General features: G+C 43.2%; 1 protein-coding gene across 8 annotated transcripts in view; it reads right to left on the reverse strand.

Moving 5' to 3' along the window:
• GLI3 (GLI family zinc finger 3) overlaps positions 1-23,222 on the reverse strand; it is a 263,511-nt gene that overhangs the window by 65,231 nt on the left and 175,058 nt on the right. For all 8 annotated transcript variants that reach the window (XM_070615493.1, XM_070615492.1, XM_070615490.1 and 5 more), the window contains 5 exons: positions 22,731-22,933; positions 19,586-19,732; positions 14,880-15,081; positions 2,204-2,417; positions 1,287-1,400 (listed from right to left, as the gene is read on the reverse strand). In XM_070615493.1, the coding sequence (XP_070471594.1) occupies positions 1,287-1,400; positions 2,204-2,417; positions 14,880-15,081; positions 19,586-19,732; positions 22,731-22,933 (880 nt within the window). The remainder of the gene's footprint in view (positions 1-1,286; positions 1,401-2,203; positions 2,418-14,879; positions 15,082-19,585; positions 19,733-22,730; positions 22,934-23,222) is intronic.

The following is a 23,222-nucleotide window of genomic DNA, read 5'->3' on the forward strand; positions in this document are numbered from 1 at the left end:
ACGACGATAAGAAATGGAGGGCAAACTTTGCTGTCCTGAATACAAAGATGAAAGACAACTAAAATGTCATCCATCCCATAACAGAAGCAATTAAACTATGTCACGTAGTCTTTACCCAAGAGACTGGTCTTCCTCTTTGGGTTAGATTCTTTTCAGTATATTAATTTGTTTATTCTCATATTTTGGAATCCAGGGAAATGGATTACTAGTAATTCTCACTGTTTTCCCTGCCGTTGGAGGCTGCGAGAGGCACTTTGTAGATTTTATAGGAATAACGTATTCTTGGTTCAACTTCAGATCTCTAACGATACGCTCGCTGCCCAAGAACACAGCATCTAAAGCTTGGCGCCAGAGTCTTTGCTAGTCTTCTAAGGCAGCTTCACAGCAATGAAAATACAAAGAATTTCCAGAATTCTGGCAGACGATTAGGTTTGCAGATTCGGGATCTAATCTGGGGCTAGATGACAAAAACTGTATACAAGTGTTTAAGTGTAACCAGCAAGGTGGTTAGCTAGCAAAACGCAGGAGGAAGGATGGATGTCGGAACCCGTGATACCCACTCATTCCATCCTGAAAGTGCTCGCTAAAAAGAAAATGTGGGTTACAGCAGTCTGAGGTCCGGGCTGAAGCAGCCTGGCCATAGCAAGGTCCAGATTCGGTGGATGTCCAGCCTCTTGTCCAACTATTTCTGGGAATTAATATTCATTGGCCTCCTTCCTGTGTGAGGCACAGTGACCCTAGGAGATGGTATTATGGGCATAATCTACACAGTTTAAAACTGAGGGCAGAGAATCTAACTGATTAAAAGCAGAGACCAGACTGGAATGTCTGAACTCGCCCTTTCAGGACTTTGGGTGAAGGCCAGGAATCTGAGTAGCCTAAGCAGATCCCTCCTGGTTCTCCAGGCTCTCCTGGCAAGTGAGAAGTGGCAAAATAAGACCAAATGGCAACACGATCAGCATGGGGGATATCGCTAGCTCTGCCCAGCTCCGGCGTAGGGCCAGCAGCTCGTAATTCAGGCCCAAGATCAAGGCTAAGGACGGAAGGCTGGTCACAGGAACAAATGAATCAAGCACTTCCTCTAGGACCCACAGTTTATACCCCAAACAGCTCCCTGCAGTTTTGTGTGTTTGCTTCTGAGCTAGAGAAACAAACCGAGTCAGACTCTCTAACTGGCCTTTTGTCAAACGCGTGGGTATGAGGCCAAGAAGTCAGTGGACAAGGAAATGCCGTGAAAGACACCAGCCTGGGGGCAGCAATCAGCTGGCCCATGCCAGCTGCCTCACCTGCTGAGCCCGCGGCCCCGGGCTGGGGAGGTCTTCGTCTGGTTTGATCTTGGACCTCTTGTTGTGCATCAGGTCGCCTGTGCTGCTGACTGCGGACTCACTCGTGGGCTTGTTCTGCTGGTCACATTTGCAGGGAGAGAGAGACAAAAACTGGGTTTTGATCAATGAGCGGGACCATAGCTACAACGTGCAACTTGAGACAAGCGCGCTCTTTGGCACTAGAATCATGCATCTGATAACGCTCCAATGCCGTGGTAACAGAGTGCAGAAAATGTGCTCGAGGCCAGAAAACATTCATGAGGCAGCTCCCCGTTTTTAACTCATGAGTATAAACTCCCTGTGGCTTTTAAAAGCTACACAAATAGAGCCAGGGGCCTGGCCTTTAACAAGCTCCAAAAGTGTATTCAAAAGAACAAAGTTGTGAGGGGGGTAGGAAACCAACATGAACTATTTGCAAAGTTCTTTAATTAGAGCACCCAGAGTCTTCTGTGAGCGGTATCAGTGTGGACATCAGAATAGAGGGCACTGCACGGTTTATTCTTCCTCTGAAGCATCCCAGGATTTGAAGCGCCTGCGCACAGGGCCCAAACGAGGGCAATACATTCACATGGTGTGTTTCCATCCACTGGGGTTAGAGACAGCACCGGGTCAGGGCGAGCGAAGCCTTATCAAGCAGCCCACTTTTCCAGCAAGAACAAAATGACTCTGGTGGTAGAAACCACTGTGTAATGAGGAGTGAGGGGCACACACAGAGCATGTTCACCGAAACTGAAGACTACTGCCCCGGGTTAGGAAGACAGGCTGCAGTATGGAAGCAGAGAATGCCGTGGAACCCTGCCTGTTCACCGCTGCTGCGGTGGCACGGCTCTCCTTGAGGATCACCGGGACGGACCAGCTCATCGAGCTGCCTCTCTCACCTGTGAGGACTCCGAAGGGCCAGAGCTGACCTGGACGGGATTCAGAACGGCAGGGATCCCGGGAATAGGCCTCTGCGTTGGAAAGGTTGGGGCAGGGTGGATGAGCGGAGGGCTGTGTCCGAAGGCCGAGCCTAAGCTCTGCTGTCGGCTTAGGATCTGCTGATGCATGTGGAGCGACACGGGCGCGGATGGGTAGGTGAAACTCAGGGCGGGGCTGCGCGGGAGACAAAGACAGGACCATCATGTCTGCAGAAGCCAGAGACCCGGGAGCACAGCCCGCCTGCACCTTCACTCTGAGCTTTACCATCCTGAGCCACATCATCAGGTCTGTCTGTTTTCATTAGCAGGTAAAAACGATTACTGACCAACGTCTTACGAACCTCCCAGAGAAGGATGACCACTAAGACAAGACACGCGTGTGCGTGCACACACACACCCAGACACGAAAGACTCAGCAAAACGGAAACAAAAGGCATCGGCTCAATAATAGCTATTTATTGCAATAACAAACTTTATATAACAAAGAGCCTGGGTGACTACATGCTTTATAGTACTTTTATTGGCTCTCAGTCCCGCATGTTCCCGTGCATGGAGCAATTCCTTTAATCTCGGCTCACACTGCGCGCTTTCATATGTCTCCAGATCTTATTACAAGAGGAAAGAAAATCAATTGGTTAAATGTGTTTTGAACACCATGCTTGTCATATCACTCATTTGTTTGTAAAGATGGAAAGCTTGGTTCATCCAGAATGCCACCTAAAGAATTTCCATCAGTGCCGTCTGGTTACAGAAGCTGATGGATTAACCTCTCCTGGCTGAAATCGGTGATCAATGGGCTCCGATGGAGGAATATTCCAATGGGAGAGCACAGCTCCCTCTTCCAGCTAAACAGCATTAAATGTCTATTAAAGCCCATTATACATGCTAATGCCTGTCACCACTTCATTATGCCACAGCGTTTCCCAGGCTACAGGAAGTTCGCAGGAAGCTGCACCGTTACCTAAAGATTTCTCGACTAGTAGGCAATGCCAGATTGTTCTTTGTGCCAGGCTAGTTTAGGAATCAAATCCTCTTCAAAGAATGGAGTGCTCTTGAGGAATTTGCCAATGGCTTAAAAACGCATGAAAAACTGTAATTGCGTTCATGAAAATTTCTTTCTCAAAAAATAATCAGTGAAAAAAATATATATATATATTTCCCCCATTCTGCTGTGTAATACCCAGAAAGAATCAGGGTTTCTTGTAATGTCAAAGGTAGAATTCATGCAAATTTCCAATCTGGTGGGTTAATTACTATTGCTGTTAAGCGCATTAACCGAGAATATAATAATTACAATAACAAAATTCAAACCATTTCAACAACTTTAAGCAATAATTCCAAAGATATACTCTGTTCATTAATGTGACTCCACATTTGGCCTATTTGACTACAATCCATAAAAGGCAGCTTCAATGGGATTACATTACTATTATTTCTACAGAGAACCTTGCATTACAATAGCTTGCCCATTTAAGACTGAATATCATTAAGAATACCCTAGGAGAATTTCACCAGGCTTGGAGGAACTCTCCTTTCATTCTGTATTGTATTTCTTTAATAAAAGAGAAGCAGAAACATGGTGAAAACAGTCATTGTTCACAGTAAGTTAGGGAGAAATCAGTAATAATATTGCGTTTCTGCAGCGCTATAGTTTCTGCCAGTGTTTCCGAAAGCAACCATGAATGATTACAGCAAGACTTAGCTAAGGTAGCTGTGTGGATGATTGATAGGGCATTAATCAAAAGATGCATATCTGCCTCAGAATTTGTTCACAAGCTTTCTTCTAATAGCTGATTTCATGTTCACCGAGCTCCATGCCAGTTTGTCCAATTTATTTTTCAGTGTACAAGCCATTCATCAAAAAACACAATGATTTAACCCATCCCCCCTTTCCTTTTGGTGAATGGGTATTACTAAGTGTAACTACCTTACTCTACTCATTAAAAAAACAAAAAACAAAAGATCCCGCTACATATATATTTACAATGTGACACAGACTTTGTAGGACCCTCCATGCACTGTTCCTATCTCCTGAGCCCGCCACCATCAGCTAGGCTTGAGAAGGAGGCCCCCAGGGTCATTTACACTTCTAATTCTGGGGGGCACGATATTTGGGGGCTCAAAAAGTCAGGACCTAATTAAGAATCAAGACCACTAAAGTAAACATTTTGCAAGGCAGAAAACATCCTCAGTTGTATGCATAAGCAATTTACATATGTTAATAGCTGGACAGGGTAGGTGCATGACTACTTTTAAAGAGGTGTAGGAGGGCCGGCCCCATGGTGTTGTGGTTCCGCCCAGCATTCCCAGGATCCTGGGCGTGGACCTACACCACAGGTCAGCCATGCTATGGTGGTGACTCACATACATAAAAGAGAGGAAGCCTGGCACAGATGTTAGCTCAGGGTGAATCTTCCTCAACAACAACAACTAAGATAATAAAAAGTAAAATAAAATAATAATAAAAAGATGTAGCAGAGAAAGCAAAAGCGAGGCCAAGCATTGCCCCTGCCGTCCCCTGTCCTCAGGTGCATTCTCTCTGGCCTCAGCAGACATAGGAAGGGGCTGTGAAAGCTTTCAACACATTTGGGTCACGTCCTCTTTTGGGGCTGCTTTTTTGCTGGTAAAACCAGGTGACAGGAACAAACATTTTCTAAAATCCACGTCAACAATTACATTCCAAGGGATATGAGAACATATAGAATGCAAGAGTGATTTGCAGCCCTTATTCATAAGGAGCCAGCAACAGCAAGACTCTCCTCCGTGCAAAGAGCTGGGCGATGGCGCGGCAGGCAGGCAGGCAGGCTGCTCCCTCCAGATTACAAAGCCCATTCAGAATCTGACGACAGAAGTAAAAGGTCTTGGCTCTGTCACAGCATCAGTGAACCGCTTTGGGAGCCAAGGCTCCTCCTGGTCTCCGAACAGCCTGCGAAGTTGTCGACGGAGTTTCGCAAGGAAGCAGCAGAGGATGGGTGATGACGGCGCCCTGCACGTGCACGTCAAGCATCACAGAGAGAACACCCTCCTCCCCGTGCATGCCAAGAACTTCCAGAGACTTCCCACCCACAGGGGATGAGGGGATCCGAACAGCCCCCTCCTGCCCTCTGACCTGAGGGGCGGCGAGCCGTCATCCTAAGAAGCTCTGCCTCCTGAGACAGCAGGAGAGTCACTGCGTCCTTCCAGAGCTCAGCAGGGCTGCTTCCTTTTTGTCACTCAGGTTTCAGCTTAAATGTCACCTCCACAGAGAGGCCTCCTGAGACTGAGGCCCCCTCACAATGAGCTCCCTCTGCAGCTCCTCATCCAGTCACTCTCTACTGTCTGACAATTTTATTCTCACCTCAGCACCCGGCACACTCTGCAACCCCGTTCTCTCTTTCCCTCTGGAAAGTAAGGTCCAGGTGATCTGGGCCCTACTCTGGTTTGTGCCCCACTGAGTCCCCGGGCCTGGAACGCCGCCTGGCACAGAGCAGACACTCAATATTGAGTCAATGAGGGACGCAATCCCTTCCTCAGTATATTAGTTTCCCGTTACCCTGAAACAAATAACTACAAACTTAGTAGCTTAAAACAACACACACTTATCTCTTGTAGTTCCGGAGTCTCCGATGGGTCAGAAGGCTGTGTTCTTCCCGAGTCTCTAGGCTTCTTGCCTCTCCCACTCTCTACAGGGTGCCTGCAACCTCAGCTCGTGGCCCCACACCACTCTGACCTCCTCGTCTCACTCTCTCTAACTCTGAACTCCCTGCCTCCCTCTTATAAGGACCCCTGCGACTACACGAGGGCCACCTGAACAATCCAAGGTAACGTGCTCATCTCAAAATCCTGAACTTAATCACAGCCAGAAAATTCCCTTTGCCATGTGAGGGAACACGTTCACGGGTTCATGAGCATCTCTGGGGGCCATTATTCTGCCTCCCACACTCAGAATAGTCACTTCAAAGAAAAACATGTCTTCCTCCGAAAACTACAATTTGACAACGTGTCTGTAAAACAGGACACACAAGGTTACTGTCGAGATTCACAGCTTTCTGTAGCTTCAACAGCTGAGAATGGACCTAGCTGATTATGGAAGTAGGGACTTTTTTTTAGTTTTCTAGTTTTTTTTTTTTAAAGATTTTATTTTTCCTTTTTCTCCCCAAAGCCCCCCGGTACATAGTTGTATATTTTTAGTTGTGGGTCCTTCTAGTTGTGGCATGTGGGATGCTGCCTCAGCATGGCTTGATGAGTGACGCCACACGGGCGCCCAGGATTCGAACCAGCGAAACCCTGGGCTGCTGAAGCAGAGCGCGCGAACTTAACCACTCGGCCGTGGGGCCAGCCCCGGAACTTTTTTTTTTTTAAAGGAAACTACTTTTAGAAAACCTGAAAAAAAATCTTCCTAAACAGTTCATGTATTCATTTGATAATTTCCCAAAAATACAAAAAATTGATATTGTTGAAAACTTTTATAAATCTGTCTCCTCCAAAGAAAGACACAGTCTAGTCCAAAATTTGGTCTACCTGAGCTTTATTACCTTCCAGCCCTCACACTGCTGCCCCTCCTGTTCTTTCCTATCGATCACTGGAAGAGAGACTAATTTTACATTCTGATTTTTGAATTCTCTTCACTCAATATTTCATAAAGTATAATTAAAAAACTATTTTCACAACCACATGGATGAACCTTGAGGGCATCGTGTTAAGCAAAATAGGCCACAGAAAGACAAACACTGTATGATTTCACTCATACATGGAATATAAACAAGCTCATGGACAAAAAGAATAAATTAGTGGTTCCCGGGGGCGGGGGGGGGGGGGGGGAGAGTGGGCACAAGGGGTGAAGGGGCACACATATATGGTGTATGACAAACAATAATGTACAACTGAAATCTCACTATGTTATAAGCTATTATGACCACAATAAAAAAAGAAACAAAAAAAACTATTTTTACAGCTTTCACTTCTTTTCTAAATGACCACCTGAAATATGGCGTAATTTAAAAAACACAAACATTTATAAGAATGTGACTTAAGACTGTTAATCCACATTTAGTCAATAAGATCAGTAGAAAGAGTTAAGATGACCCAGAGCTCCCCAAGCAACACACTAACATGGTCATAGGCCTCCTGAGATAGTGACCCAGAAGTAAGTGTTAAGGAGGAAAAGAAAAAAAGTGCAAGATCATAAAAATCTGAGGAATACAGTCCGGGGATCCTGTGGAACTGTTAATAAGCAAATGTGCATTCCAAATGTCCCCCCCCATACAGTTCGCAGCAGAATCTGGAGAAGCATCTAGAGACTAGTGTTCCTTGCAAACCACTTTGAGAAACACTCATCTAGGACAAGTTATAGACTAAATTAATCTAACTGTTAATTTGCCCTTTATTTTTTAAAGAGCGGAAAATGAGAAAAATGTGGATTTTTAGATCCCCGACTATAATCTGTGTGGTGTTTTCATCCATCAAATATAATTTCTATCCATCCGAATAGATGTATGGTTACTGAATTTTCGGTTTTATAAAATACCCTAAAGAAGCATTCCACTATATGCTCAGAGACAGCATTCTGAGTGCCTCTGAATAAGGGTAACTCCTTCTGTCATTCCACCTCATGTTCAGCTCTGGAGTGAGTTAAAAGTCACAACAAACTGCTATCTGAGTAGGAACCAGTTTTCCTGTTTTCCGAAGACTTAAAATTCAAATTCCCAAAGTCTGAGTCTGTAAGAAAGTCTTGATGTATTCATTCTATACCAAAAATCAGAGAGTTTTGTCAACACTCTTTTGCAAAATGTGGTCAAATTTCGCACACTGGGCCTTGTTTCTTACTCTTTTGGTAAATAGCACAGTAACGCCTCACTCATCTGGAAATCTCCTGTCTGGGAATCTCAGCAATTATCCCCAATTGGATTAAAATTCAGGGTATAAGAAAAAAGGAAGGATATTAAGCAACTAAAATAAATGTCATAAAATCCAGACAGTACATCATTCATTAATTCAACTAACTTTGAGTACTTTCCACATATCCCATTTATACTTCCAAAGAACAAAATAGTTACTTGTAACTGGAAAGTTATATATTAATTAATCAATACAGAAAACTTTGAAATTCATAATCACGTTTGACTCTTACAACAAACATTGTTTCACACCAAGGAAGTGACGTTAGTCAACATTTGTACAGAAACCCTTGTGATCTATCTGTAAATCAAATTCATATTTAATTCCTGGAATAACAGATAAGTGGGGACACCGAAAGTTTATATTGTAGCAAATCAATCAATAAACATTTATTCAACCCTACTATACATACAGGCAGGTCAAAGTCATTAATATTCAAGTCAAATGCATAATACCCAATTAAAATAGCCAATGAGACAAGCCCATAATGTGTTTTAAAGACGCTTCAGGAATTCTCTATTTGGTGGGGGTAAGACAGTGGAGGATATGCTGAATAACTTAATAATGGTACAATAAATAAAACAGCACAATCCAGCTTGCTGCAGCCCTTTATATTGGAAGGGTAAATACAGCTGATTATAATATTGGAAGATATCTGTTTCTAAATAAAAATTAAGAAAAAAATTGAGGAAATAAAAGGAAGATGGCAAGAGTCTAGATTACCCAGCCATTACACACTTAAAAGTAAAAGATTCTATTTTATTGTTTAATGACCTCAATCCACATGGCATTCTAATCCTCTCTAAAATAATAGTTTTTCCTTAGAGTTGCCACGGGACATCTCATTTCCTCTGAATCGCAGAGTGAGGGTTCCTTGTGCTCACGCACTGTATATGCAGAGAAAGGATGAGTGAGGTTGTGGGCAACTGAGTAATACTCCACACATTTTACTTATATTTGCTTCAGCGGAATGGCTCATGGGTCTCCAGGTTCATCTCTGGAACCCCTCCATGACTTGGAGGGCCCAGCTCCGAGCTGGGTAGGCTCAGGACTGAATAGAGAATAAACCAGAGCAGAGCCGTGGGGCGGGGGGTAATGGAAAGGCCCAAATCAGAAAGGCAGCACCCTTTCTCATCCAATGTAAAGAGTCAAGAACATGTGGCACCTTTGGATTCTTTGGAGATGCCTTTTTTAAATGTTGAACCAACACTAACTACCTTTAAACACATGTTTTTTTTCCATTGCCGTCGTTGTTAAATTTCATTCAGATGTGAAGTTGTAAAACACCCTTAAAAGAAACTCATGTGATACGTTTTATGATGTATTATTTTCGGTCTGGGCATTGGGATTAAGTAACCCCATGCTGCAATCAACCCAGTTTTCTATATGCTGAAGAACGCAATGACGATATTTACTTTCTATTATCTCACCTCTCCCAACTCTTTCGCTCATGAAACCAGAATTGCACGTAAAATCAGGAAACCGTCACCAGAGCAATAACATGAGGGCCCCAGAGTTGGAGAAAGTGACTTCAAGAAAAGAGAGGAAGGGGGAGAAGGAAGCATTCTAATCAAAACCACCTTTGTGGCTACTTGGTGGCTGTTGCACTAAAGAGGTCATCCACTTTCTGGTTACAGCTGTGGGATCTACTACACATCAGCTGCCATTCCAAGTAAGAGCAACTCTTTCCAGTTTTGCAGAGAAGGGGCCAACAGCTACTAATATTTGTACATGGGTAGGTATGGGGACACACATGCATGCATGTGCTTCTCTTTGAAAGGCAAAAAATAAAGCTTCCACTTCCATCATAAAATCTCCTGGGGTAAGCTTATTGGAAAACCCAGCAGCCTCAGAAGTTCTACGTACAAAAATAAGATCCACACGTTCACAACAAATAAAGATCCGCACACTCAGCAAATGGCTAAGTATCATCCTAATGTCTACGTTGAAATAAACGCACTCTCTGAATAATGCTTTGGACAAACGTCCACGACGCTTTATATGATCAAAGTGTTCTAAAAGGCATGAAAAGCTACTTGCCATTACACAGCCAAACAGACAAGACCTCCATGAACAGGAATAGCAGCGACACCCTCTCCAAAGAGATTTGGCTCAAAGCACCCAAATCAGGTCACTGGCCAGCCATGCAGACATCGTTAGAAGAATCATATATTGACATAAGCATAATCACCTTTTTAAAAAATCATCAGATATTACTTCTCTGTTAAAAATGGCATTGCCCACCAATCCTTTTAGTCATGCCTCCCCTTGGAGGATTTCTAAGAGAGAAGGATGTAAGGCCTGGGGAACAGAAGAAGAAGTTCAGAGTCTGACGGACTAGGTTCTGCCAAGCAGGTAGCTAAGTGCCCCTGATTCAACCCACCAACCTCCCTGAGCATCAGCTCCTTCGTCCCCAAAACAATGCAACTTCATTGGGAGACTTGAAGGAGTCCTGTAGTTCTCGGATCAGTGGTCCATGACGCTGCGCATAACCTGGCCCCTGCCTGCCTCCAACCATGTGCCTCGGCTCACCTTCCCACGTTGACTGCCATCTGGCACCCTGGGCTGCTGACAGTCCCTCAACACCCAAATTGTTCCCATCCCAGGGCTCTGCCTGCTCCACCCATTCACTCCTATCTGATTGGAGGCTCTTCCTCCTGTGAGTTCTGTAAGGGCAAGGGTCACGTCTCCTCCATTCATTTTTGTATCCCCCATGCCTAGCACACAGCTGAATACGCAGGTAAATATTTGAGGAATGAATAACTGATTAAATGAAATACTATATGAAACCAATGACATCCGGGAGTAAATGAAAACTCTCTCTTTTAGTTAGTATTAATGACTTTCACTGATACTCGGGGAAGAAAAGCTTGTCTCATAATTTCGAGAAGATGCAGAGAGTTTTAAGGACACTGGTCTCTTGGCACTGTATTCATCCGTTCTTCCATGTTTCCCACCCAACTCATTTTTGGGTTGTTTCTCTGACATAATCACGGAGTTTACTCCTCGCAGGCAGCAGAACAGAGCCAAGGTGCTGTGGAGGCTGAGCTGGCTCCTAACTTGTCTCAGGAAGTGTTAACGGACCTACCACATACATCCTTGCTCAGGGGCCTGCTGTCACAGAGGCTGATACTGCATGAAACGGGAAACACCACTGGCTCACTGGTCACCAGGCAGAGCTCATCAGTGGTGGCAACAGAAGCCTGCCCGGACTGGTGAAGCTGCGGCTCTCGGCATCCAACTGTCACCTTCACGAGATTATCCGTCCTGGCCACGCCAGACCTAACGCTACTGAGGATATGAAACCACCTTCATTTTAGCCATTAAACTGAAGTGAGAAAGCTGGAACGAGCGGGTCAGAAATGAGCAGGTTACTCATTTCTTCACTCCATTTACATTCGCCAGAAGACTCCAGGAGGATGAAGCTCATTTGAAACACCTTCTCTTCCAACAGTGGTTCAATCTCTAGGGGAAGGGATCAGCAGGAAAAACTATTTCTAGTATAATGGCATTAACTGGATATTTATAGTATTGGCCTTAACCATACAGAGTGGGGGTTGCAGTCTGAATTTGAGAAATGTGAATCATCTGGTCTTAGATGGCAGTTTTCAGGATGATGGAGAAGTTCAAACTTCCTAAGACAGTAAATATTTCACAACGTCCCTTCCAAGTACATGGAGTTATTTTTTGGAATTATCATTTTAGTTATGATATTAAAAAAAGACGTAACAGATTTGGATAACATGTTTGAAAAAGTTAGACATAATCAAGCACCACGTTTTAATATGCTGATGGGCTTTTGTCAATATTTGCTGTATATGGTATTTTTATAGTAGTCTGAATTATTAAGTGAAATATATAAACACAAGAACTATACACAAACTTAAGATAAACATTTGCTTTTTTATTCCTTTATTTTGCATCCATCCCTTTGTCTCTATCTCTAGGTATTTATCAACCTCATGGACATATAATATACTATTCAGATAGACCATAACTTTTTGAAAACCAGAAGCATTCATCTACCACACAGAAACTTCCTTTAATAAAGAGAGTGATTGGAATTCTAATTACTCATTAAAGAGCTCTTACATTTATTCATTCAAGAAATATTTGTCGAGTGGCGTCAAGGTGACCAGGCACAGATGTTGTGGGGTGGGTGTGCAGCCATGAACAAGACCCACACAGCCCTCAACCTTCTGGCACTGCGTTCTAGTGGAGAGAAACACAGACAACTACTAGATGAGCAAGACAATACGGGAATTTCAAATAGTGGTCAATGCTATCCTCAGCCTCTCGGACAACCACGCTTGAACTGGGACACGAATGTGAAGGAGACGCTACAGCACTTTTTAGAAAACTGAACGTGCGTCGTTAAACACTGAATAACACCTGTGGAAACGTAACTGACATCATTACTACATGCACTGCTCATACCGGAAGCAGACGAGGTATTAGAAAACATGAGTGTGGAAGCCAGTGTTTGGGGTAAATTAAAAAGCAAGGGATTGGAGTGCTGGCGCTGATGCCCACCAGGCACGACCTTCACCAGCTTCCTCTAGCAGAGACTCCCTGTGCTGATGCATAAAACAAGAATAACACTATGCGTTCCAAAATCGCTGTGAGATGAAAACATGAGTTGCTTCACACCTGCCGTGTTCCTTGACACACAGTAGGGCTTAAACGCATCCGAAGTCCAGATCCGCTCTTGTGGCCTTTACTCCTGAGAAAGTCAGCTCCCCTTTTTAGAGTTCTTCATGCTTCTTCCCTTTCCCTGTCATCCACTGGTCGCACCACTTACTGGTTATCCCTCAAGTCAGTTTCTAGATTTCACAAAGTGAAACTTAGAACAGGGAAAGCAAAGCACTAACATTGCTGACACTGAAGATCCACGCCAGTTTTAACACAATGTGCCCCTTTTCCAATACAGTCGGTGTTGTGTCTATAGTTTACAAATGTGAAGACTGAACTCTGGGGAGCCGACAGGTAAGTAAGGCTGGCACAGCCAGTGCAAAGCTGGAATCCGACTACAGACATGCCTGGCTCCAAAGCCTACATTTGTGACCACAGTGGCTAATCCTGAAAATACCCAGGCCCCTTCTCTCCGCACCGACTGCTAGCATGTAAGCAGGGTTATTCGCATTGCTCCAGGTTTCCACACTTTACTGACCATATTAAATGAAGAAAGAAATGCAGCAGAAAATGACATCATATCAAAATGGGGATTTATGATATTTAAACACTAACTTGCCCGCCAAAAGCATTGCTGATAATGGCCCAAGAAAAGAATTAAGACTGTAATTGAGAACGTCATGAAAAAAACAAAGGTGTTCATCATTTCTAGTAAACATGGTGTGTTACTATTGCTAATACTTTTTTTGCTGGACTGTTGGGGTGTCCACAATATGTATATCTGTCATAGAAGACCCATCAATTAACAACTAGAGCTATTGTCTAGTTATAGAAACACACCAATAAACAAATCCTCACTTATTCAAAGCAAGGCTAGTGAAAATAGCCTTTAAGATGTACTTTTCAAGAAAGGAATTATCCATGGTTTGCAAAACTATAGTTCAAAAAGACTGCAATGAGGGGCTGGCCCGGTGGCCGAGTGGTTAAGTTCGCGTGCTCCACTGCAGGCGGCCCAGTGTTTCGTCAGTTCGAATCCTGGGCGCGGACACGGCACTGCTCATCAAACCATGCTGAGGCAGCGTCCCACATGCCACAACTAGAAGGACCCACAACGAAGAATATACAACTATGTACTGGGGGCCTTTGGGGAGAAAACGGAAAAAAATAAAATCTTTAAAAAAAAAAGACTGCAATGAACTGAATTCTTAAATTATTGGTGAAAAACTTGGGGGAAATGAAACCTAAAGTTTATCCCCAGAGTCGCTTAATTAATTAGAGTATTATCTAATTCTGTGTCTAAAATAACCATTTGTTAACTAGCATGGTTCAAAACAATAAGCTGATAAAAGCAGTGTAAACACACCTAAAATTCATAAACTGGCTTACTTTTATTCCCAACTTATTGACATCAGCCCAAGTTTGATCATTGGCAATGAGAAATATTTTATGTTCAGCATGTTTACAGAAATTTGTGTTTGCACCTTCACATGCAAGTACAGACATAACGCACTTCACCAAAGGCAGTGTCAAAATGCTCCCACTGGACAGCAAAGGAGGATGGTCAGAATAGAGAGCTTTCAAACTAAGCTAAACACATTTAATGGGAAAACAAGGAAATCTTCTTTTGCCAGAGTTCCTCTGAATGCCATCCACATTTATTTTCCGTTAGATTAAAAACCCTGATGTCACCTTTTTCTTTCTTCCTCCCAATGTACGCCTTTCCCCCAGTAGTAACAATTGTGAATCATGCCTTGCCTGGTCTTTTGATTTCTGCTCCTGTTCTCGCACGGGCCACACCACCAGGTATGAAGTCAGTTTTTCTTCTAGAGAACTATTCTTAGTAAGAGGGGCCTGGGTGAAAAGATTTTCCATACTCACCGTCTCTATGAAGTGGATTTCATCATAACTGAATAACTACTGTTTCTACATGCGGGCAACTGACGAAAAGTCTGCCCATAACTGGCTCTGGAATTCACTGTAATGATTTCTGACCTGCATCCCAGGCCAGGCCCAGTGTCACATGGTTGTAGTCTTCCTCACAGGTCGTCAGGACCGCAAACGCAGGTGCAGTGGAGTGCTGCTGACGTTTTATTAAAGAAACACACAATAAAGTCGAGAAAATACGTACCTGATTGCACTTGCAGATAAGTGACCGTAGGAGCCACTTGCTGAAGAGCTACTGCGGGAATTATTGAGAATTGTGACCAAGGAGTTGGGAGACGTCCTTATCATGGTCTGAAGGTCAAAGCTGTGATCGGACAGCGGTGAGATGGACAGTGTACGTTTCCGGCTCGGCCTGGCTGACAGCCGGGGGCTGGGGAATCGGGTGCCTGTTATATAAACAAAACAGAACCTGATTACCTGTGGTTGCACTCAGCACCTGTTATTTATTGCTTCTCGCCTGCGTGGAAGAAGCGAAGGATAAGAAGCCGGCAAATTGCGATGACAAGTACCTCTCCTCCCACTTATGATCTACTAGCTACAATTGAGGAAATTAGGGAGAAATATTTATCTTCCAGGGGCTTACCTCGGGGGAGCTCTGTTTATTAATGTGCAGGCAAAATGATAAATTGCTAAACAAAAGGGAAAGACTTTTATGTGTTATCCCTCTCATTTCTAGTGATTTATGAATCTGACGGCTGCTTAGATATTCCCATCATTAATTCACCACAAGCGACAAAGACAGTAGTTCCCACAGTTGCACCACACACCGCCCTCCCCACCCCAACACGCACCATTTTAAGGCAATGAGCCGAAGGGAAAAATGAATTAAAGCATCCTAAGATAAAAAAAACTCAGCTTGGTTATGCCCTCATTTCCCCATGATTTCTGTAGTTATCTGATCCACGGTATACTTAAAGCTCTAGTGAAACTACCGATAAATACATTATCCTAAATTAATGGTTCTCAATCGGGGGCAATTTTGCCCCCAGGGGACATGTGACAACATCTGGAGACACTTTGGTTATCACAACTCATGGGGTGCTGTTCACATCTAGTGGGTAGAGGCCAGGGATGCTGCTGAACACCCTGTGATGTGCAGAGCAGCCCCCCACGATGAAAAATGATCTGGTCCCAATAGTGCCGAGATTGAGGAACTATGCCCCGGATTCCCCATCATCTGACAGCGTAAGTCCCAAGAAACATTTAAAATTTTGGGACGTGTTTGTTTACAGATTTTTCAAGGTGGGGGGGGGGAACGCCCTGCATTGTAATGAGGTTTGAGGAGTCTATTTTAATTCTCTGGACTTGTTAGATTAATTAATTAATTAATTAATTCTCTGCGTTTATGAGAATTTTTAGCCTTCAAGAAGATTCCAGCAATGAAGTTCTAATCTGAAGGTTAGTAACTCACTCTTAAACGCGTGCCAACTTAATACAAGGCTTTTCACCTAGAGAGTTAAAAATTAAAAGCCCATTTGCCTTCAATTTGGTAGGTTTTAGAGATCTGAATTTCAGGGCATAGCTATGCACGTGGCCCACAGGCCCAGTCCTTTTCTAAGGTCATTTACCTTACAGAGCCATCAAACTAAGATTTGATAGAAGAATGAGAACACAATCCCACTAGGTAAGAGACAAATAAAATTTGCTTATTTTTAAGTAATACTGGAAGGTTTCTATTTCACCGTATGAGGACACCTGCTTACAAAGACATGGCAATTTTGTGGTACCCAGAAAACTGAAGTAGGAATTAAGCCTTCTTTATAGAAAAAAGGTCTGGGCACTTGGGCTCCAGAAAATTCACTGGGAATATTTGCTTCATCAGAGATAGATCACGACACAAGGTAACAACCCAACATGCTTTGAGGTAATTTAATGAAATGGAATCGATGAATATGGAAAGACTCTATAGATAATATTACACAAATAAACAGATAAACTTTTTGGTTAATAAGAAACAAATCACAAACTGGAAATTGGTAAGTTAGTACCATCCATGTTTAAAACTGAAAAACCAATTTGAATGATGAAGGTGGTACCTACCCCAAGGTAGGTATTCTTTCGGGCACATTTAAAATCTAGTCCCTTCATTTAGAATCCTATCATTACCAGCCTGATTTAGGGAATGTTAGTACAAAAACAGCAATCTCAACCATGTAACATCTTTTAGTGTTTAAATCAGAATCTTCCTTTAATTATAGCATCTGCCTTAAACATAAATGTTTCACATTTACTCATTACACAAAATGAAGCTAACTTCATCACACAGTATTTCAATGAAGAAATACATTCTACTTCCAAAAGATTCTAAGGACAAACCAGACATATGATCGACTTCCACATGATCCTCGACAATAACCTTCTCCATGAGACTCAGTGATCACTGGCAGAGTTAGAAGTAACAGGACATTCTAGACAGAGCTGAATCTCTGGGATGTCTCGAATTTTTTGAACCACTAACCAGATAAGAAGGCCTTCTGACGCTGACATAGAAGCCTATACCCGCCTCACATCATTCAAAGACAGAACCCGGGGGCCTCGCCTCATCCCTTCCATGGAACCCTTCAGGTTGCACACAGCCTGGTTGGTCCAGCTCCTCTGTTTTTCTCTCCAAGATAGGCATTTATTTAAGTCAGTTTCCACCAACAAAAATAGTATGGTTTTCAAGAGCCCTCATCTCTAGGATATTCCTCATAGAGATGACTTGCTCTCCTGTTTTTTAAGGTCATTTGAATCCCGAAAGGTAGAATTAGAGCCAGAAAACAGAGTTGTTCATTCTGATGCGCAACACGTCATACTACACCTGCTGAAACCCAGGTATGCCCAATGTTGGCACATTTTAAAGTCAGCTACTCGTCTGAAACCAGTTTATTGTGGTTTCCGCCAACTGCAGAGTCCGAAAGATCTACAACTGTGGGTCAGAGGGGCCAACTCAATCCCAGGTCGGCTCTGCTCCTGCAGATGGGCATCCAATGAAGGAATTTAAAACTATTTCGCTTCTCCATTGGAAAAGTTTCCTCTGATTTAAATTCTGGGCTCTCTTCCTAGGTTCTGTCTAACTGAATGCTCTCCATTATTTTAGAGGGAAGGAGGGCAGCTCTTGAAGCACTTTTCAACCTTGAATATGGTCCTCCCAACCCCTGAATCACTGAACAAAGAGAAAGTCAGCATTTGGGGACAGCGACCGGGGATGCTCTTGAAGAGAACTGCTAAAACACAAAGTGAGCATTTTCAAAACTGCTGAGAGAGAAGTGGGCCAGTTCTTCACTGATCAGACTGCTTTCCGCTTAGATCTAAGCCCAGGCATTCTTACTGTTCAACACAGATATCTCCGATCTGGCTTACCGTTAATTGTTTTGTTTCTCTATTCTAATAAAAAATTCTGACAAAGAAAAAGGAGGTTTACTTTTATGTGATGAATGATAGGACATCTAAATTCCTACTTAATGACAATCAATTTACCATATACTCAGGCAAATTAAAATTCCTTTAATTAGTTTTTACAAAGTAAAAGGGTAGCTTCATCCTTTATTTAGATAAAACCCGCCATTGCCTGACTAAACACATTCTCATCAAATAGAGAAGGTAATATGGCTTGACCTTCCAAGGATTCTCTCTTATTTTAATTCCTTATTTGCAGATTTTAAATAACTAATTTGCATAATAACACTGAACTCTTTTTTTCCCAACAATCCCTAATTGAAATGTGGTTATGAAGAATCTGAAATGTAAGCTCTCTACTCTACAAAGCAGAACAACAAAGCCTTGCAGAAGATGGAAGACATTTCCTTCACTTTGTGTGTGGTAATGAACCTGCAGCGGACACCAGGGCAAGCTGAAGTTCCCACGTAACGGAGCTCAGTTAGTCCACGACAGGAAGGAGACTAAAGCCGTGGATCTTATCCTGTGTGGTCCAGTCACCTCCTCTCTATTCCAAACCTGAGGACTGAATTACAAACCAGTGCTAGAGAGTTGACCAACGCACCCCCTTCATCATGGAGAACCTATGCAGGCTGTAGACGGAAAAGCACAAGTTAACCACCGCGACTAAGAAAAGAAACAAGCAAAACCTCGAGCACAGTCTCTACTCCAAGTCATATTGCTGCCATATTCAAAGGGGGGGGGGGTCTCATGGATACAGACCTTGGAGGATGCTTCAGGTTCACTTCCTGGCACCTGACAAATGGATGTGGGCTTAAAGAATCTGAGTAAATGAGAACTGTTGGATGTTCTGAAAAGGGATGCTCGTAGGCTCATTTGTCTATACATCTAGATAAGTGACCCAAAGAAATCATCAGAAGCCTCGAGACACCTAAAAATAAGTAATATAAAATGCAGCAAATGATCCCATTTTCTTCCCCTGCTATGTACTGAAAGTAGCCCTTTCTGCTTTGGAAATGGTTTTCATTTTTCCTATATAAAAGGTCTCGGGGAAATATCATTTTTAATGTAAAGAAAACATAGGAGGCAAAATAAATCAATGAAAAAAAATGTAAAACCAAGTCCAGATGTCTTTTTTTTAATTAATTTTAAAGCATAAAATATACGAAACCAAAGAATGACTGGGCAAAGTACATTCCTGTAATCAAACACGCTTCCTTATTTTGTTATCAAGACAATCAGGGCAGGGTACTTTTTGTATGTCTGCCAAATTACAATCACCTGCATCTTCCAGTTCGTTGGTATCCCTCAGCTAAACAGGGAGTCCCAGGATGGCTGAATCTGTGGAAGCTTCCAAGAGACCAAGGGAACCAGAGCACCAAATCTCAGTGGTTCCTCCTTCTTCTCTGACTTGAAACGTTACACAATCACCTAATCTTTGTATCTCTCTCTCCATTTCATGAGTTAGCATTGGCCACCCCCAGGACTACGGATGACAGCTCCATCACTTACTATCCATGGCATGAAGATATTCCATGTGGATGGCCCCAGCGCCGGCGGTGGCAGCTGAGGGAATGATGTCTGCATAGGGGCTGCGCTGGCCGGCTAAGAGAGCCATCTGATGGTAGTATTCCGCTGGGCTGACTCCAGCGTGCGGGGCTAGAAGAGGAGACAAGAGAAGCACAGTTACTTGTCACAAGAAGGTCAACAAGAAGCTTTCCTTGAGACATCTCAAAGTCCGTTTATCGCCCAGCCCACATCAGCAATTCCTTTTATGGCTCATTCTAGTAAAACTTCTTTAACTCAAATTGTGCTTTCACTCAAGTCTACTACATCTATCTTTTATTTGAAAATAAAACTCAAGGAAAAGGATAGAAAACAATGAAATACATTCTAAAATGTTTGAGGTTAGTTCAAAGAAATCATCAAGAATTCAAAATAATTAAAATGTACATATGTACAGAACTCATTCCCATGTTTGCCTCCCAAAATAAAATAGTTTCTTATATCAAATCACGGTATGTTCACATTTTCTATAGTAGTCAACAACTTAGTAGACAGCTACGCTATCTTTCTGCACGTATTTAAAATACTTCCCAAAGCTTCCCGACAGGAGTGTCTGAGTCAGCTCTCACTACCTGGAGGACCCAAGGCTTACAAGTGGAAAAGATAGCACAGCTTTAATAACACACGACTGGGTGATAAGCTGCAATTTTATGTTCCATAATTTAAAAGCTCTTTTTTTCCATTACAAAATCAAAAGGAAAACATACCTATCAATCTGGAGCAATTTACCGGCAAGCGTCAGCTCTATAACAGTGGGATAATAATTGGTTTCCACCTGCCAATTTATGTGCAAAAGCAGCAAGATACTGCAGGAGATCCTGAGGGTGGTCTCCAGATTCACAGAGATGGGATGCAAACCCCAGCCTCACCTCTCAGGGCTCCCGAGGTTGTTGGGAGCAATAAATACAAGGATGCGTGGAAAGTGCTTAGCACAGCGCATTGCATCAATAAAAGTTAGTTTTGCAATTATTAGGTAGAAGCGCTGGCATTCTAAGACAGGTTTGTGTTTTACATTTGTGCTCATATACTTTTTATACATGATGAAGGTAGACACATATATTTAAAAATCTTAGACTACAAAAGAGAAATATTGGTGACTCGACTTTGGATATCAATTGGACTCTTGAAAGGCAGGCAGAGGAAGGCAGAACAACCAATCAAAGAATGTTTTAATTCATACTCATCATCAAACACTATAGAAAGTAGATGATACAATGCTTTAACCAGAGGTACCACTTTCCACTGGCCCCACTACATTTCCATGAGCCAGGTATAATTCCAAGTCCATTCTTAGCTGGCCTCCCTGATTCCTCTCTCCCTCTGTTCTCCTGGTTAGTCATTTCCATGAATCCCCAAGTACTCCAGGGAGGTGACTCTCCATTTTTCCCATTGAAAAACCAAATCCCAAGCAGAAGAACTAACCCAGATTTGATTCTCTCATAGTTTTATTTTTGAAACGTGAATCTTACAAACTTCCAGTCATAAAATAAGTAAGTACTGGGGAATGCAATGTACAACTTGATGACTATAGTTAATACTGACGTATGCTATATTTGAAAACTGCTAAGAGGGTAAGTCCTAAAAGTTCTCATCACAGGCAAAAAAATATGTTTTTCTTTTTTCTTTTTGTATCTATACGAGATGATAGACAACTATACTTATTGTGGCAATCATTCCACAATATATGTAAGTCAAGGCATTATGTTATACACCTCAAACTTATACAGCGCTCTATATGTTATATGTCAATAAAACTGAAAGAGAAAAATGTGAATCTTGTCCAAATGGCAAAACTTGTTCTTTAAGGACTTTAAAGCATATTGACTGCATTGAGTCAGAAGAAGATGAGCAGGCAGTTGTTCTTGGAGCACAGCTACTCTTGGATGTACAACTGAGTGGATGCATACTGAGAAATCCCACGCAGCTCCCCACCGACTATTCCACCAGCACAGCCAGCCGCGGGAAGTGGTCTGCATGGAGAATGTGGACAGTGCAGGGTCACAGCAGACACTGCTCAGTGAGACGGAGGGCACGGTGCTCCTCTGTGCTCTGAAACAAGCACCGGCGATTTGTGATGTGCTGCAGAGAACTAACTCAGAACCCACTCTTTGCAATTAATATGGTTTATGCAATTCTGGACCTTCATTCAGATTCCAGCAACTGTGCGCAAGCGAGTTTGCATATGTGTGCATGCGATGGGAAATGTTCTCCCCGAATCAAGGGAACAGTTTATAACCTAACAGTCGCAGAATACACAGCTCCAATTAAAGAGTCATGTGAAAGTAATGAATTGTGAGGCTAATAGAACCAACCGGAATTTGATCCTCGAGAGCCTAAAATGAGCATTAAGTATTATAGAATTAAAGTCAAAGTTTGTTTCTTTTCCCATACACCCCTCTTCCAGTTTTCAGCTGGCACAATCAAGGACAGGGGGCATATACAAAGGGCTGGACCATCATGGTCTCTAAGACCTTGCTACTCAGAGCATGGTCCATGGACCAGCAGCACTCACATCACTTGGAAGTTTTTCTGAAGTGCAGAATCTGAGGCCTCACCCGGACCCACCGCACACGGAATCGCATCACCATTATCCCTGGGTGATCCATATGCACACCGGAGGTTGAGAAGCTCTACTCTAATAGACACATCTATATAAATGTGCCTCTCAGACATGCAGGACAGAAAAGCGTTCATCAGATGCTGAGCAAAACATACAGGATACACAAGCATACTTGGGGAATGGCTACATGGCCAGTCCAAGCACGCATGGAGCCGCAGAAGAGCAAGGATTCTGGAGTCAATGAGACCTGGCTTTGAGTTCCACCTCTGCTGCTCACTAGCCAATGGACCAGGCTGCCAGTTACCCGGCCCCTCTGCAAACTGCTATCCTCACCTGAAAATGGCGATAATAACCCCACCCTCATGGGGGTGCTGGAACGCTGCACTGAAAGCATGCACTTAATGCACTTTAGCACCTGGCACATGGGAAATGCTCAATAAACATTGGAGGTCCTCTATACCGCATCCCAGGGGAGGCATGGGACGAGGGGGCTGGACGTGTGGCAGCAGAACGGGTTGCTCTGAGACTTACCATCTGTGGGGCTCAGCCCCCGGGCTGCCGAGATCATGGACAGGGACGGGCTGTGCAGGGACCGGATGTAGTCCATGTAGGGGTTGATGTAGGAATGTGGAGGGCTGAAGGGGGACTCCGACGCTGCGGCGGGGTTCCGGTGCGGGGAGATCCTAATGAAGGGCAGGTCCGAATACGTTGGGCTACTAGATAAGGCAGAAGGCCTAGGAAAAAAGAAAACCAGACACTAGAGGAATGCATGAGACCAATATGTCCACGGGCGGAGGCTGGCTGTGAAAGAAAATACGTTAACATTTCAAGGGAACTCAAGGTGTCTTGGGGGAAATGATACGAGGCATATATATTTCCACTACTATTAGCTTAAAATCATGGTGATAGAATGCAGGGAACGCTACTATACAATTATTTGGGCAAAGAAAATTGACCTTTGAGAAATTTCATGGTACCCTGAATTTTGGAAAATAAAGGTCAGTCTTTGGCTTTCGTCATGAG

The sequence above is a fragment of the Equus przewalskii genome, chromosome 4, assembly GCF_037783145.1.
Source record: "Equus przewalskii isolate Varuska chromosome 4, EquPr2, whole genome shotgun sequence".
Taxonomy (NCBI): domain Eukaryota; kingdom Metazoa; phylum Chordata; class Mammalia; order Perissodactyla; family Equidae; genus Equus; species Equus przewalskii.